Source organism: Siphateles boraxobius, unplaced genomic scaffold (assembly GCF_051911475.1).
Source record: "Siphateles boraxobius isolate OS27281-9 unplaced genomic scaffold, OSU_SipBor_1 74, whole genome shotgun sequence".
NCBI classification, from domain to species: Eukaryota; Metazoa; Chordata; class Actinopteri; order Cypriniformes; family Leuciscidae; genus Siphateles; species Siphateles boraxobius.
Window position 1 is genome coordinate 731,832 of NW_027509202.1, and position 17,188 is coordinate 749,019.

Genomic DNA, 17,188 nt, shown 5'->3' on the forward strand with positions numbered 1-17,188 from the left:
TCATTCCAATTTAAACGTGATTCACTGATTCGTTTGAGAGATACAAACTCCTTGTAGATCGGTTCGATTGAATCATAAAGAAGAACCGATTCATTAGAATGACTCGTTGGCGAATCGAACCCTGCCGCCACTCTTTGTCCTCGCGGTGACTGACTGCATATGATCCCGCTGAATGTAACTTACATTATTTATTCATCCGTTTACACTCTGTATTCATCAAACAGACGATCTGAAGGATGGTGTTAGTTCATGTCGGATATTTGGTTCTTCCTGTCTTTGGCTCAGTGAGAAATAGAGGTATTTATAACACATTATTTCAAGATAAGATCACATCTAAGGCCTTTTGCTTGTTTAATGCATTACTATTAAACCTAAATACTGATCTATATGCTGCTCTAGGTCCATACTGAGAGGATATTCATTATAAAACAGGTGATTTGGTATTTAACGTTAGCGAATCAGTGAGGTTTGATTCGGATCTGAGGTAACGTTAACGTTAACGCTAATCCGTTAATTTAGCTAGCCGACCCTATGGACGCTTTCTTCAGATTTCACTTTAAAATACATTTAAAATCAATTGATTGGCTGAAACGAGGTATATTTGATATTTTCTATTCGTTTTTTCGTGTACTTGAGCGCTGTATGTATTTGTAGAGGTTTATTTGTGAGGTTTGGTTTTACCTCAGAAAGCTAACGATGCTAATTCAGGCCCGTCTTAACGGACAACAAATAACATTGTTCAATAATTTATTAGAGTGATTTAACGCTCATTTCAATTAAATAAGATTTTATGTTGAAGCCCCAGAATGCCCGTATATGCTTCTCATCAGACAAAAGCCGATTTGTTTAAATCAGTAGATTATTTTTGAGACACCTCATGAATGTAATAATTTACACACCGATATGCTGATTGTCTAATGAGGAAAAACACGAACCTTGTGTCGAGATGAGCTGCCAACTCCATCACTGATTTCATGAAGCTTTTTTGATTTCTGTTTCTGATCTTCTGTCTCATAGTTTGATTTCATGTGCTTTATTTCTGTTCTTATCTCCTGTCTCATAGTCTATGGAGGCTGAATCTACATTCTGCATTATCAGATCATTGTGTTTTAATGATCATCTGTGTTCTGATCCCTCCTCATTTCCTATTTCCATCAGAAGACGACAAACATCTCAGATCTGCTCCCTTCCTGAGAACAAACACACTAAAACCAGAGCTAACACATTTAGAGCGTGAACTACTGTCTGTATGTCAAGTGCTGTAGTTTAACCCACATCAGTAGCTCTAGAAGAGTGATTCATGTATGTCCCATCCAGCTTTGGTAGTCAACATGTATGTAAATTCCTGTAAAATGGATGCATTTTGTGCTTGAATGATCACCAAACCCACACACCTATGGAAGCTTGTTTCCATCACGGAATATAAAAATAAAAAAGGTAATTGCGCAATATATCTTATGGAAGATTGTTTCTGCCAATGAATCAAAAAAGTGTAATTGCAACTTTTTATCTTGCAATTCTGACACTTTTTCTCAGAATTGTGATAACTCGCGATTGCCAGTTATAAAGTCAGAATTCTGATAAATAAACTCGTGCAATTCTGACTTTATAACTCGCAATTGTGACTTTATAACTCGCAATTGTGACTTTATATCACGCTCTTCTGACTTTATAACTCACAACTGCGACTTTATATTATTATATCATTGTCGCAATTGAATTGCAAGATAAAAAGTCACAATTAAATTTAAATTAATTAGATTTTTTATTCTGTGGCGGAAAAAAGCTTCCACGATATCTCGCAGTTCTGACTTTTTAAAGTTTATAAAGTCGTATTGCAATAGCGAGAAAAGTCAGAGTTGTTTTAAATTTTTTTTATTCTTTGGCGTAAACGAGCTTCCATAGTCACCTGCATATCGTGTGCTTCATTCATTGCTTTCTGATTTTACACAATCATTCACAATCATGTTAAGAGGAAAAGCAAAAAACAACAGACAAAAACACCCAACGATTAACTCGTTGCGTCGAAATTGTCCGAATTGACAGCGTCCAAAATGCCATCCATTTGGCAGGGATGTTGATTTCCTGCACTGCTACTGAGATCCTCTATTAGAGCAACGCAAATGTCTATTGTTTGGTTGTGGTTTCTCTACCTTTTGTTCTGGTAATAGACTTGAGTGCATGAATCACATTATTATTATTTTGATTCTACATTGAATAGACTCCAATGTAATCTTTCTGTAGTAAAGATGAACCCTGCTGTACTGTAATGTGCTGTAGCCGATGCATCTGCTCATTGGATGTTGCTTTTGTTCTGTTAACCCTGTACTGAGCATGGTGGGCCTTGCTATTGGTCAATGTTGTTTTATTTGTTGCATGGACTTATTATTATGACACAAATCCACATATACTAATTTTTTTCAATAAAGAATATAGTATTTTTCCTAACCTCCAGTGTGCTTCTTGCTGATTTCCATTTATTGTCTCCCCCTCCACCTCTTCCCTCTGCTGTGACGATAGACTGATTTTCCTGGCTTTTTATCATCATGAGAGCTCAATGAGTTGATCCGTGGTCATTTATTCCCGTCATCGAGGCACTTGAAGGTGCAGTGTACATTCCCAACTGTACGATAACCAGAGACTTTCCACATCTTAGAAAGAAATTCGATCCATTTTCAATGAGTCTTACCGCAAAAAGCACGTAACGCTGCACCTTAAAGTCTTCTCACAGTAAATGATCCGGATGCGATGTAAACGTGGCCTTTCTCTGTGGTGTGTCCAGGTATATCCACACATTTCATCTGTTGTTCAATCTCCCATGAACACATTGAGCAACTGATCAAGAGCACATTATAATGATTTCGTCTGGTGACTTAAGTTTGTGTGTTTTCAATTCCCTCATTATGATCTGAAGTAGAGTGGAGAGATGGGTAATTTTGCTTTCCTGCCATTTTTATCCATTTCTACTCAGTTCATTTGGAGTTTTCTTTCTCATAATGAATATTAACAGGTTTTTTTAAACCCATAAAGTGGTGCGTTGATTCATTTACCCATTCACTAAACGACAAACTCAGTTTAGCATTCAGTAAACTTTTGTTAATAATCCAGTGAAATATAAAATCTCATACTGTTGTACTTCTGAATGAAGGGTATTTAACTTCTATGCAGCCTATTTTAATTAGGGATGCGCAATTTATTGGCCACCATATCAGTATCGGCCGATATATGTGCATTTTTAACGTTATTGTTATTGGCCCGGTAAGAACATTTGGCTGATATATTAAAGCTGATAAATAATGTATTATTTCCTTCAGCTGAGACTCTTCAGATGCCCACTGTTCATCATGATGGTCTTGAATTGCTTGAAATAGGATTGGAATCACTTCAAAAAAGGAAAATATGGTTCAGTGCAGTCATATCAGCTACAAAAAACATTATAATTGTGTGCTTGGAACATGGATTTAACGGTGAGACTTTGTTTTTGTAATCAGGCTCTCAAAAATGATATAAAAATTTGGATTTAGATTTATCTGCCAATATATCGGTTATCGGTTTTCAAATATAAAGATTCATCGGTTATCATATCGGCCAAAATTTGCATATCGTTGCATCCCTATTTTCAATGCATGGTGCAAAGTTATCTTTTTTTCCTGATATTTCAGAAAAGGACATTATATTTAGAGTAATTGTTGCTCTATCAATAAATATTCTCGTACAGTGATAATAAAGCATGCAAACTGCATGTCTTGCACCAGCAAAAGCCTGCGATTTCTGATGTCATTTTTGCTTTATGGACAGAGTTGAAGGGTTAATCTACATCTACAGAGATGTTGATCTTGGATAAATCCCAGTAAACATGTTTCTTAAGATGAAGGGTGTTCAACATCCTTGTCGGTCCTAGAACAGCATTCCTATCAACCAATCAGATTTGAGTCTTAAGAGCTTCAACAGCGTCCTTAACCCGCAGTGTTTTTGATGTTTGGTGGGATAATGTTAGGACTAAGATTGTTTCTCCAGTACCAATAGAGGATGTTGATTCAGGAAGACGTCCTACTTTGGCCAAATCACATGTCATTAGGTTTTAAAAGAGACCATGTTGCCAACACATGGATATTGCTTTGTGAAATGGTTCCCACACACTTATCCAAAGTTCTGTCATTGGAAAACGCAAAGCTTTCATTGATAATGCTTGACAGGCTAATAGCTCGCATTAAAATACATCTAAATCCAGACGTTTACTGCATGTTCAGACATTTGTCTGAGAAGTTAAAGCATCTTGGGATTCCTTCAGCTGTCCAGCAACTGTAGTCTGCTTTAGTATTCGCTTAATAACTCTAGACCGTTCTGGGATGCATTTCCCAAAAGCATCGTTGGCCAACTATGATCACAATTTACATTGAACCCTTGGTAATGAAGGGACTTGCAACCATAGTTGGCTTTGATTGGCTTTTCGTTGGCTTTTCTTTCCCAAAGCCAACTATGGTTGCAAGTCCCGTAATTACCAAAAGTTCAATAGAAATTGTGATCATAGTGGGCCAACGATGCTTTTGGGAAACGCACCCCAGATCTGCTGGGACGAGGCACTTCTGTTCACAGCTGTAGAATATGGTTGTCAATTCTGTTCAGAGCATGATGTACACTCAATCAAGAAAAGTCAACATTTGGAAAAACAATAGATGGATCTGATCATGAGAAACAGTGAACAAATTGGCGTAGGATCAATTTGCATCAACTTTTAACTTTCAAGTCAATTTCACAAATAATTATAAAGAATCAACAAGCCATGGAAGCTTGTTTCCGCCACAGAATAAAACATTTGAAAAGATAATTGCGACTTTTTATCTTACAATTGTGAGTTTATATCTTGCAATTCTGACATAGAATACATACAATTGGATGATATAAAGTTGCAACTGCTGGTTATAAAGCCCAATTCTGACTTTTTTCCTCAGATTTGCCTGTTTATATCTCACAGTTCTGACTTTATTACACACAATTCTGAGATATAAAGTCAGAATAGTGAGATAAAAAGTTTCAAATACCTTTTTTATTCTGTGGCGGAAACAAGCTTCCATAAGCAACACATTGGATTAAACATGATTTTTTTCAGTAGAAAGGCTGAAACAGTATTTTCTTACTGTTTTTTAAAAGGTGCACCAATAGTCTTGTTTTATTTACAAATTTACAGCTGCAATCAGGGTGTTCTACCAACGCTATACTAAGGTGAAGTTTAGGGTTAGTGTGTGCAATTAACTTTACTTTACTGATTAAATCTGGCTTAGATAAAATAAAATAGAGGATTCACACACAGGATTCACAGGTCTATTTTGAATTTAAAAAGTAGGACTGATTTACCCATTGGCTACTGCTAGATGTCCAGGCTAGTTCTTAAGACACATGTTAATGCAACAGGCCACAGGACTAGAGAAATACGCCATGGAAAGTATAGTTTTTAAACTATTTAAGATGGAAGAAAGTGTGTTATTGTAGAGCAGGGATCTATGGCATGCGGAGGGTTAATCACTGGCACGTGACAATAGCTAAAGAGTTGTGTGTAATTAATTTAATCATCGTTCCCTCGGGTCATTTTTACCTCAAACTTTTTTTTACAATTTTTTAAAAATGAGTGTTCATCAGAGGGGTCCAAGAGCCCAGGACTTTTGTCACACTTGAAGCACAAATACACAAAACATTTTTTTTTATGTATTCAAGAAGATTTGTGGTTGAAATTTTAAAATAGTAACAAATCCTTCCCTCGCGGGTCAATTTGAGCCCCTTAGGAATGAATGGAATGTGAGGAATGCTTCAGTACAGATAGAAAACTAAAAAATGCTCAAAATACTAACTAAAAATACTAAAACTTTACCCAAAAATTATTTTATAATGTCTGCAGCTCATTTACTCCATATAGAGATATAAGGCCATCTAGAGTCATGAAATATCAGGTTATATTATGTATTTAACACAAAAGGTCGTGAAAGACACACAATGTAAGATATTTTGAGCTGAATTAAAAGGGTTATGCATGAGTTGAGTTATTTTGAATTCCAATCTAGTCATTTAAAGGTAAATAAAATAATAAAATAACAAAAAATCTCCCTAAAAATTGCATTAAAAAATAGAAAATATATTATCAAAATGAAATAAAATAATCTTTCTGGACAAAAGAAATGAAGTATAATTTTAGGGCTTGTTGCTAGGGAAGGATGAAGGTTAAATAAAGTCCCTCAAACTTGCATAAAGACTTATATTCACAGTCTATAAATTAGGTACTATAAATATTGTTAGATTTTAACCAACAAACCATTGCTTCAGTGATTATCCTTCGTGTTTGGGGGAAAAAAAACTAAACCAAAGTTTTGACCACAAACTGATGAGGATAAACTAAAGTCTTGATATTTCCTCATTTGTCAATATGGTTACAGGCATGAATTAGTGAAGTGGTTTGACTTCAGTTCCCTGTTCATACTCTGTCTCTGTATGTACCAACGGTAAAATTTGATTTACAATCTCAAACACTGACTGCGTGTATGTAACCACATTCACTGCTAACAGACTAACATGCCTTTCAAACACAACTCACTCCCCTCCACTCTTCATTTCTCATCACACCCACTGCTGACATTCATTTCTTCTGGAAGTTCGATGAAGACGATGAAGGCCGAGCCTCCAGCATTAGTTTAATCCCACTCATAATTGGCTGTGATGTCATTGTTCTTGCAGGATCTCATTTTAACAGGCATCAGCACAGTCATGCTACCTCTTGCCGGCATTTCCACGTAGGCCCTCAGGCCCAGATCCCTGTTGATTTCCCAATGCCCCATCCAGGACAATCTCCCACGGGAATGAGCCCTCACCTGGGTCAACCACACGCCCCGCTCAACCATATACCAGCGCCTCCGTTCCAGGACATCTCGACCCCATCATTCCTACCTCAGGCTTTACACCAGCAATACCTCATCCAGCAGCAGATCCTGGAGGCCCAGCACAGGAGGATACTCCCACAGCACAGGTGTGTTTAAACTAGACCACAAGTCGAATCAGTCATTTTACATCCAAATCAGTAATCAGTAGAGTTTTAAATCAGAATCAGTAATCAGTAAAGTTTTAAATCAGAATCAGTAAAGTTTTAAATCAGAATCAGTAAAGTTTTAAATCAGTAATCAGTAAAGTTTTAAATCAGTAATCAGTAAAGTTTTAAATCAGAATCAGTAAAGTTTTAAATCAGTAATCAGTAAAGTTTTAAATCAGTAATCAGTAAAGTTTTAAATCAGAATCAGTAATCAGTAAAGCTTAAAATCAGTAATCAGTATTTTTTTAAATCAGAATCAATAATTAGTAACGTTTTAAATCAGAATTAGTTATCAGTCATTTTAAATCAGTAATCAGTAAAGTTTAAAATCAGAATCAGTAATCAGTAAAGTTTTAAATCAAAATTAGTTATCAGTCATTTTAAATCAGAATCAGTAAAGTTTAAAATCAGAGTCAGTAGTTTTAAATCAGTAATCAGTAAAGTTTTAAATCAGTAATCAGTAAAGTTTTAAATCAGAATCAGTAATCAGTAAAGTTTTAAATCAGTAATCAGTAAAGTTTTAAATCAGAATCAGTAAAGCTTAAAATCAGTAATCAGTAAAGTTTTAAATCAGAAATCAGTAAAGTTTTAAATCAGTAATCAGTAAAGTTTTAAATCAGTAATCGGTAAAGTTTTAAATCAGAATCAGTAAAGTTTTAAATCAGTAATCAGTAAAGTTTTAAATCAGAATCAGTAAAGCTTAAAATCAGTAATCAGTAAAGTTTTAAATCAGAAATCAGTAAAGTTTTAAATCAGAATTAGTTATCAGTCATTTTAAATCAGAAATCAGTAAAGTTTTAAATCAGAATAAGTTATCAGTCATTTTAAATCAGAAATCAGTAAAGTTTTAAATCAGAATAAGTTATCAGTCATTTTAAATCAGTAATCAGTAAAGTTTTAAATCAGTAATCAGTAAAGTTTTAAATCAGTAATCAGTAAAGCTTTAAATCAGTAATCAGTAAAGCTTTAAATCAGTAATCAGTAAAGTTTTAAATCAGTAATCAGTAAAGCTTTAAATCAGTAATCAGTAAAGCTTTAAATCAGTAATCAGTAAAGTTTTAAATCAGAATCAGTAAAGTTTTAAATCAGTAATCAGTAAAGTTTTAAATCAGAATCAGTAAAGTTTTAAATCAGTAATCAGTAAAGTTTTAAATCAGAGTCAGTAAAGTTTTAAATCAGAATCAGTAAAGTTTTAAATCAGGAATCAGTAAAGTTTTAAATCAGTAATCAGTAAAGTTTTAAATCAGAGTCAGTAAAGTTTTAAATCAGAGTCAGTAAAGTTTTAAATCAGTAATCAGTAAAGTTTTAAATCAGAGTCAGTAAAGTTTTAAATCAGTAATCAGTAAAGTTTTAAATCAGAGTCAGTAAAGTTTTAAATCAGTAATCAGTAAAGTTTTAAATCAGAATCAGTAAAGTTTTACATCAGAATCATTAAAGTTTTAAATCAGAATCAGTAAAGTTTTAAATCAGTAATCAGTAAAGTTTTAAATCAGAATCAGTAAAGTTAATCAGTAGTTTTAAATCAGAATCAGTAAAGTTTTAAATCAGAATCATAAAAAGTTTTAAATCAGTAATCAGTAAAGTTTTAAGTCAGTAATCAGTAAAGTTTTAAATCAGAATCATAAAAAGTTTTAAATCAGTAATCAGTAAAGTTTTAAGTCAGAATCAGTAAAGTTTTAAATCAGAATCAGTAAAGTTTTAAATCAGAATCAGTACAGTTTTAAATCAGAATCAGTAAAGTTTTAAATCAGTAATCAGTAAAGTTTTAAATCAGAATCATAAAAAGTTTTAAATCAGTAATCAGTAAAGTTTTAAGTCAGTAATCAGTAAAGTTTTAAATCAGTAATCAGTAAAGTTTTAAATCAGAATCAGTAAAGTTTTAAGTCAGTAATCAGTAAAGTTTTAAATCAGAATCAGTACAGTTTTAAATCAGAATCAGTAAAGTTTTAAATCAGTAATCAGTAAAGTTTTAAATCAGAATCATAAAAAGTTTTAAATCAGTAATCAGTAAAGTTTTAAGTCAGTAATCAGTAAAGTTTTAAATCAGTAATCAGTAAAGTTTTAAATCAGAATCATAAAAAGTTTTAAATCAGTAATCAGTAAAGTTTTAAGTCAGTAATCAGTAAAGTTTTAAATCAGTAATCAGTAAAGTTTTAAATCAGAATCAGTAAAGTTTTAAGTCAGTAATCAGTAAAGTTTTAAATCAGAATCAGTACAGTTTTAAATCAGAATCAGTAAAGTTTTAAATCAGTAATCAGTAAAGTTTTAAATCAGAATCATAAAAAGTTTTAAATCAGTAATCAGTAAAGTTTTAAGTCAGTAATCAGTAAAGTTTTAAATCAGTAATCAGTAAAGTTTTAAATCAGAGTCAGTAAAGTTTTAAATCAGTAATCAGTAAAGTTTTAAATCAGAGTCAGTAAAGTTTTAAATCAGTAATCAGTAAAGTTTTAAATCAGAATCAGTAAAGTTTTACATCAGAATCATTAAAGTTTTAAATCAGAATCAGTAAAGTTTTAAATCAGTAATCAGTAAAGTTTTAAATCAGAATCAGTAAAGTTAATCAGTAGTTTTAAATCAGAATCAGTAAAGTTTTAAATCAGAATCATAAAAAGTTTTAAATCAGTAATCAGTAAAGTTTTAAGTCAGTAATCAGTAAAGTTTTAAATCAGAATCATAAAAAGTTTTAAATCAGTAATCAGTAAAGTTTTAAGTCAGAATCAGTAAAGTTTTAAATCAGAATCAGTAAAGTTTTAAATCAGAATCAGTACAGTTTTAAATCAGAATCAGTAAAGTTTTAAATCAGTAATCAGTAAAGTTTTAAATCAGAATCATAAAAAGTTTTAAATCAGTAATCAGTAAAGTTTTAAGTCAGTAATCAGTAAAGTTTTAAATCAGTAATCAGTAAAGTTTTAAATCAGAATCAGTAAAGTTTTAAGTCAGTAATCAGTAAAGTTTTAAATCAGAATCAGTAAAGTTTTAAATCAGTAATCAGTAAAGTTTTAAATCAGAATCAGTAAAGTTTTAAATCAGAATCAGTAAAGTTTTAAATCAGTAATCAGTAAAGTTTTAAATCAGAATCAGTAAAGTTTTAAATCAGTAATCAGTAAAGTTTTAAATCAGAATCAGTAAAGTTTTAAATCAGAATCAGTAAAGTTTTAAATCAGTAATCAGTAAAGTTTTAAATCAGAATCAGTAAAGTTTTAAATCAGTAATCAGTAAAGTTTTAAATCAGAATCAGTAAAGTTTTAAATCAGTAATCAGTAAAGTTTTAAGTCAGTAATCAGTAAAGTTTTAAATCAGTAATCAGTAAAGTTTTAAATCAGAATCAGTAAAGTTTTAAGTCAGTAATCAGTAAAGTTTTAAATCAGTAATCAGTAAAGTTTTAAATCACTAATCAGTAAAGTTTTAAATCAGTAATCAGTAAAGTTTTAAATCAGAATCAGTAGGTTTAAATCAGTAATCAGTAAAGTTTTAAATCAGTAATCAGTAAAGTTTTAAATCAGAATCAGTAAAGTTTTAAATCAGTAATCAGTAAAGTTTTAAATCAGTAATCAGTAAAGTTTTAAATCAGAATCAGTAAAGTTTTAAATCAGAATCAGAAAAGTTTTAAATCAGAATCAGTAAAGTTTTAAGTCAGTAATCAGTAAAGTTTTAAATCAGAATCAGTAAAGTTTTAAATCAGAATCAGTAAAGTTTTAAATCAGAATCAGTAAAGTTTTAAGTCAATAATCAGTAAAGTTTTAAATCAGTAATCAGTAAAGTTTTAAATCAGAATCAGTAAAGTTTTAAATCAGTAATCAGTAAAGTTTTAAATCAGTAATCAGTAAAGTTTTAAATCAGTAATCAGTAAAGTTTTAAATCAGTAATCAGTAAAGTTTTAAATCAGAATCAGTAAAGTTTTAAATCAGTAATCAGTAAAGTTTTAAATCAGTAATCAGTAAAGTTTTAAATCAGTAATCAGTAAAGATTTTAGGATACTTCCACGGCACATGTGTGTTTAAAACTCAACCAGAAGTCAAATCAGTAAGATTTTTAATGTTTTTAAAAGAAGTCTCTTATGCTCACCAAGGCTGCATTTATTTTTATTAAAAAAAAAAAAAAAAAACAACAACAACTGGAGGATACTTTCGCAGCACAGGTGTGTTTAAACACAACCAGAAGTCAAAGTCGACCTCATATACATGCCAGGAATTTTTTTTACATATATCATTTTGGTGATCAAAAATGAGTTTTACTCAAATATTATATAGGGACACAATTATTGACTACAGGGGGACTTTAAAACTAGATCTTTGTTATGTTCTTACAATTTTGTTCTGATTTTTCCCAGCAGACACGCTTCAGACCGAACGCTTCCCCATCCGCAGACGCTGCGCCCGCCGTATGATTACCCACAATCCTTTCACATCCCAGCACCAGTCCCACAGCAGCCGCGCTACCTTGCCGAAGGAACAGACTGGTGCGTCCGTGTTCAGATACCGCATAAACTAGTCCTCTGTTTCGGCTCTGATATACTGACATCTGTGGTGTGTTTGTGTTCAGGGATCTGAGTGTGGATCCAGGCCTGCCACAGTATCACGTCTCTCCTCTCACTCAGCATTATCAGCATTACCTGACCTCTCCACGCCTGCATCACTTCCCCAGGAACAACACCGCGGCACAAGTGGTCAGTCCGCGCTTTTGCAATCACACTTGCATGTGTGCGTTTGGCAGACACGACTTGCGTTGCATTAAACCTGTACATTTGATCAGTTCATGCATTCCCTGGGAATCGAACCCATGACCTTGGCGTTGCCAGTGCCACTATTTACACTATTTAAAGGAGTCCTATTATGGACTTTTACTAAGTCTTGATTTTGTTTTGGTGGTGTACTAGAACATGTTTTCATGCTTGATTGTTCAAAGACGCTTTTATTCATTTATTTATGTAGATTTTACGGTTTGTGATGTCACCAACCCAGGAAGAAGGTCGTTGTAGTTCCTACCAGCCGTTTGTTGTAGTCCTTAAAGAGCAATTTCTGTAAAAGAAAACCTCCTTTTGCATTAAACTTTGAGCTTTGTAACTTTGCAGATGTTATTTATGCTCAAACAGCGACATTACACACTTAACTAAAGTTAAAAAAGTGAAATCATAATCAAGGACCCCTTTAAGTTACCGTATTTTCCGAAGTCCCATTTTTTGAATCGTGCAAAACATGCTGCGACTTATATAAGTCATGCTGCGACATGCAAATCATGTTTTTTTACATGCATCTCTCACATGCTCTTCTAAAAGCCTCAAAATCCGATTGTTCAATGCTGTTGTATGTAAATGCAAGGTGTTGTCCTGCACAGGTTGTCCATGAGATCAGAAATTACCCATATCCTCAGTTACACCTGCTGGCTCTTCAAGGCCTCAGTCCATCTCGACACGCGTCTGCTGTGCGGGAGAGTTACGAGGTACGTCACGCCTCAGGTGATGTTCTTCATCACGTGTTCAGATCTCGTGATCTCTGATGTTTCCCTGTGGTTTTCCTCCAGGAGCTCCTGCAGTTGGAGGACAGACTGGGGAATGTGAACCGAGGGGCAGTGCAGACCACCATCGAGAGGTGTACCTTTCCTCACAAGTATAAAAAGGTAAACATTACTATTACATTCTAATTTTTTATTTATATATGTATGCATCACATAATTGTAGTCCATTATTGGGAAATTGTAGTTAGTGACATTATCAATTAGATTACACATTTTAGGTAACACTTTACAATAAGCTTCGTTGGTTAACATTAGTTAACTACATTAGTTAACATGAACTAATAATGAACAACACTTATGCAGCATTTATTAATCTTTGTTAATGTTCATTTCAACATTTACTAATACTTTATTAAAAATCATGTTAACATTAGTGCACTGTGAACTAACAATGAACAGCTGTATTTGTATTAACTAACGTTAGCAAAGACTAATAAATACGGTAACAAATGGATTGCTCCCGGTTACTGCATGTTAGTTAACTAATGAACTTTATTGTAAAGTGTTACCTCATAATCCAACTACTTTGATGACTTTTGAACAAACTTGTTTCTAGCTTTCAATAGGAAAACCACATGTACTATATTATTTTATGTTTATGCTCATCTAATGTGATCATTAACCAACATCATAGAACCGTGACCATGTGAATGTGATGTTAAATTATTGAAATAGGTAAAACTGTAAATCTCAGCACTTGGCGCTTTAAATATTTTATTTCAAAGAGGCTGACAAAAAAATAGTGAAATTTACTGCTTTTGTGTGAATAATATGTAATCATGAGACCCGTGCTGGCAAAAAGAATGTGAATACACACGGGATAATTTCGAGCTACAGGTAAAACAAGTGGAAAACAAGTGAAACTCAACAAAAAATGAGTTAATTCTTAATTGTCTAGCGATCGCGATGATCCAAACAGCAATTAAACATCTAAACGTATCTTTATTTGCGTTTTACGAGAGGAATACCTTTCATTTGTCCGTGAAAATGCCGTTTTCAATACTCGCTGTAAAGCGCAGTGTTACATTTTTGTGAATATTCAAAGCGAATTCTCGATGTCTGAACCAATGAAATGTGATTTTCTAACTCGTGCAAACAAACAAAACGATCTTATTCACGTGACTGACAGATTCGATGCATGCGCACATAGACAGCATGCGATCACACTGTAAACACAGAATTACAGTAGACTATTTCAAAATATCTGTGTTTGGTGAGTATTCACGCAAACATTATCTGTTATGTGTTAAGTGAACGTTTGGTTAACTGTTGGGGAAAATCATCTGATGTGTAACATTATATTACATCCGTGCGGTACTGTCTGTTAAATTAAATGTTAAACAAATAAATAAATGTTAATCAAATAATTGTGGAGACAAAAAAGTTAAATAAAAATAATATAATATTACAATATTTAAAATAATATATTTTTCCTATACATGTATTTTGAATTACCAGGGATTTTAAGGTATGTTTGCCAGGTGATTTTGTTTTGGAACATTCAGAAAACTTTTTCTCAAACTTTACTTTGCTGACTCTGTTGACTTTAAACGTGCAGATCAAGACTTTTTTTGTCTGATTCCAACAAATCAGTTTGAAGTTTTTTTTTAATGGAGAATGTGAAAATAAGGATAACTGATTTTTGAAAATTTGCTCATTGCAATTCATTTTACCAGCACGGGTCACATAAATATATATAAGTATAAATAAAATGGAGATGCTGTGGATGTTAGCCCAAGGCTGCTAGAATTAATACGTTTTTAATGTCTGACTGTTGTAAACTTGGTTGAACCTGTAATTTATTAAGTGTAAATTGCTATTGGGTTAAAAAAAAAGCATGCGTCTAATAAATGAGCATGTGACCCGCAGAGAAGACCTCTCGATGTGAAGATCAGCATGTATGAAGAGGAGCTCGACACGGATGAGAAATGCACAATCTGCCTCTCGATGCTAGAAGACGGAGAGGACGTCAGGTAGTTCTGCTTCACACTCGCTTTCATTGATGATCTAATGAAAACGGTGACGATTAGCTTGCGTTTTTGTTCTTCTTTTCTCAGGAGATTACCCTGCATGCACCTCTTCCATCAGGCTTGTGTCGACCAGTGGCTGGCGACCAATAAGAAGTGTCCCATCTGCAGGGTAGACATTGAGACGCAGTTGTCCCCTGATAGCTGATGTCTCGTGTAGCACTAGCGCAAAGTCCTGTCGTCTTTCTTCGTCCCCTCGTGGGCACTTTGCCAAAATGTGTGTCATCTCCATCACCACTCTCACCTCTGACCTTTGCCTTCTGAGCCAAATGACCATAAGAACAGAGAAGAGTGGAGAAGAGCGAGTCTGTCGATGAAGATGGTTTCAGTATGTGTGTGTGTGTGTGTGTGTTTAGGACGGGGAACGATGACCAACCAAATGTTCTCAGTGTGTCACGGATTAAGCATTACAGCATATCACACGTGGTTGCTCATGAACTTCTTTAAACGAATCATTTGTGGAAAAAACACGAGCGAATGAGTCGTCGTGTCTGTGATAATCGGAGATGATGCTTGACGTTCGTGTGTAATCGTGAGGTCAGGCTTGATAATGAACTGTGACGGTCTGCATTTTGTCCAACGCTTAGAAACGTATCCACTAAATGCATGTTGAAGCGAGAGCCCGGGTTCTTCTGGGAAACGTGACGCGAGGACTGTGTTCTCGAAGCGTCTCCGAAGTCACCGAGTGAAACATGTACCGTAATGCCTGTAGCACAAGCACACGTCGAACAGTAACGGCATAACTCTGTGTTTCCATTCGCTCGTGACTCGTGGTCGCGCTTGTAGAGTCCGAATGTGCATGAAAACTGTTTGCTGCCATTTCTAGAGGACATGACAAGGGAGTAAAGCCATTTGTTTTATAGAAACCAAACATAACTTTTCTAAGGCTGTTCTTCACGATCACTCTTTCTGGTTTTATTTCTCTTCTCTTGCCAAGCTGTGTGTGCGGGGCTGGTACAGCTTCTCAACATAAGTAGCTGCGATGCTGGAAAAAAACAAAACAACTTATTTATTGTTGTCTTAATGTAGTTAGTGGTTATTTTTGTAAATGCACTCACGTTCTGATGAGGTCGTGTGATCGTTTCCCTGCTTTTTTGCATTTGCACTTGAGTAAGCGGTTTCCTTGCGTATCGTCCACTACACCCCCCCCCCAAAAAAAAACACACACACACACAAAAAAACAAGGAAGCAGACTTTTTAACAGCAGTTTCTTTGCGTAACGATAGTAGGGATGCACCAATATGAAGACTTTGGAGATACGGTAACCGATAATTCTTTATATTTGAAAACCGATAACCGATATATTGGCCGATAAATCTAAATGCAAATTTTTATATAAGTTTTGAGAGCCCGATTACAAAAAACAAAACTCTCACCATTAAAAGCCATGTCAGAAACACACAATTATATATAATGTTATTTTATGTAGCCAGATCTGACAGAGATTTGACACGTGTTGCACTTAATCGTAATTTTCCTTTTTAAAGTAATTTCAACATAATTTAAGACCATCGCGTTGAACAGTGCGCATCTGAAAAGTCTCAGCTGAAGGAAATAATACATTATTTATCAGCTTTGAAATATCGGCCAAATTTTTCGTATCGGCCGATAACGCTAACTTTAAAAATGAAGGTATATCGTCCGATGGCTGATATCTGGTGCATTCCTAAACCATAGTTATTGCCTCACTGACCACTTTCAATGTACGTGACTGTTTTTTCGTAGCAGATGTTCTTGACTTTGCTTTTGCAACTTTTCCCGAATTCAAGCGTTCAGCTGCTTGGAGCGGAAGCCAGGAAGTTGGAAGCATTTTCTTGTTTTCGATTGTCGCGTGATTTTTTTCATCGTCCGTCCGCGTTTTATAGTTTACACGTGATATCGTGCGTCGAAATGCCTTAAGTATTTAACAATCATAATTTATGACTAACTTCACCTACTATGGTTGCGCGTTTAAGTTCGCAATGTAATCGAATGGTTTATTTATTTCCGTCAGCATTACGTGTGTATAAATACCTCATTGTGCTATACTTTAATGGGAGTGCTTTGCATGCGGTCGTACTTTAAGGGGCTAGGTGTCAAAACAAGCTAAAACCCCCAGCAGGGCGTGCTGAAACGTGCTAGTATGTGGTGCTGTAGTTTTATGGTTACATTCCATTAATGCGATTTCAAAGTGTGAGCTCGTAGACCAACTGGACTTGTTTTGCATGTCTCTGCTGTTTTGCACTCTCGGCTTCGCTGCCTCTCTCTGTCGTCCTGCGAACGATGTGTTTTCAGTCGTGAGGAGCGAGTTCAGCGCTTACTGTGATGATTAAAGCTGCTTGTCTTGTGCCCTTGTGGCGTTAACTTTAAGTTATGCTTATTTTTCCCATTAGTAGCATTTTCCTTTACCTTTGGATTCGTATCGGTACTTCATGTAAGGGGCTTTAAATGGTCGTGTTGTGGTACATTAGCGTAGCTGCCGTATAGGTTTGTCATATTTCACCATTTCACCACGTCAGATTATTTACAGGGTTCGTACAGATACTGTAAAATGAAATTTCACTTTTTAAGCACTACTTTTTTTGGCTGAAGGACT

At 34.4% G+C, this 17,188-nt stretch overlaps 1 protein-coding gene across 2 annotated transcripts; it reads left to right on the forward strand.

The window, feature by feature from the left end:
- Positions 1 to 98: 98 nt before the first annotated feature.
- LOC143724493 (E3 ubiquitin-protein ligase ARK2C-like) lies at positions 99 to 15,759 on the forward strand. 2 transcript variants are annotated; one of them, XM_077217564.1, is made up of 8 exons: positions 99 to 297; positions 6,724 to 7,012; positions 11,403 to 11,531; positions 11,615 to 11,738; positions 12,407 to 12,511; positions 12,593 to 12,688; positions 14,456 to 14,559; positions 14,644 to 15,759. In XM_077217564.1, the coding sequence occupies exons 1-8, from the start codon at positions 237 to 239 to the stop codon at positions 14,759 to 14,761; spliced, it is 1,026 nt and encodes a 341-aa protein (XP_077073679.1). In that variant the 5' UTR covers positions 99 to 236; the 3' UTR covers positions 14,762 to 15,759. The 2 variants fall into 2 exon arrangements, with proteins under 2 accessions (XP_077073679.1, XP_077073680.1); XM_077217565.1 differs by having other exon boundaries at positions 11,406 to 11,531.
- The last annotated feature ends 1,429 nt before the right edge of the window (positions 15,760 to 17,188 follow it).

What these genes read in the sequence shown, in the direction of transcription:
- LOC143724493 (XM_077217564.1), top strand. Translation starts at nt 237, where the DNA reads ATGGTGTTAGTTCATGTCGGATATTTGGTTCTTCCTGTCTTTGGCTCA. An exon ending in CTTGCCGAAGGAACAGACTG is followed by an intron (nt 11,532 to 11,614) that starts GTGCGTCCGTGT and finishes GTTTGTGTTCAG; the next exon opens with GGATCTGAGTGTGGATCCAG. An exon ending in ACAACACCGCGGCACAAGTG is followed by an intron (nt 11,739 to 12,406) that starts GTCAGTCCGCGC and finishes TGTCCTGCACAG; the next exon opens with GTTGTCCATGAGATCAGAAA.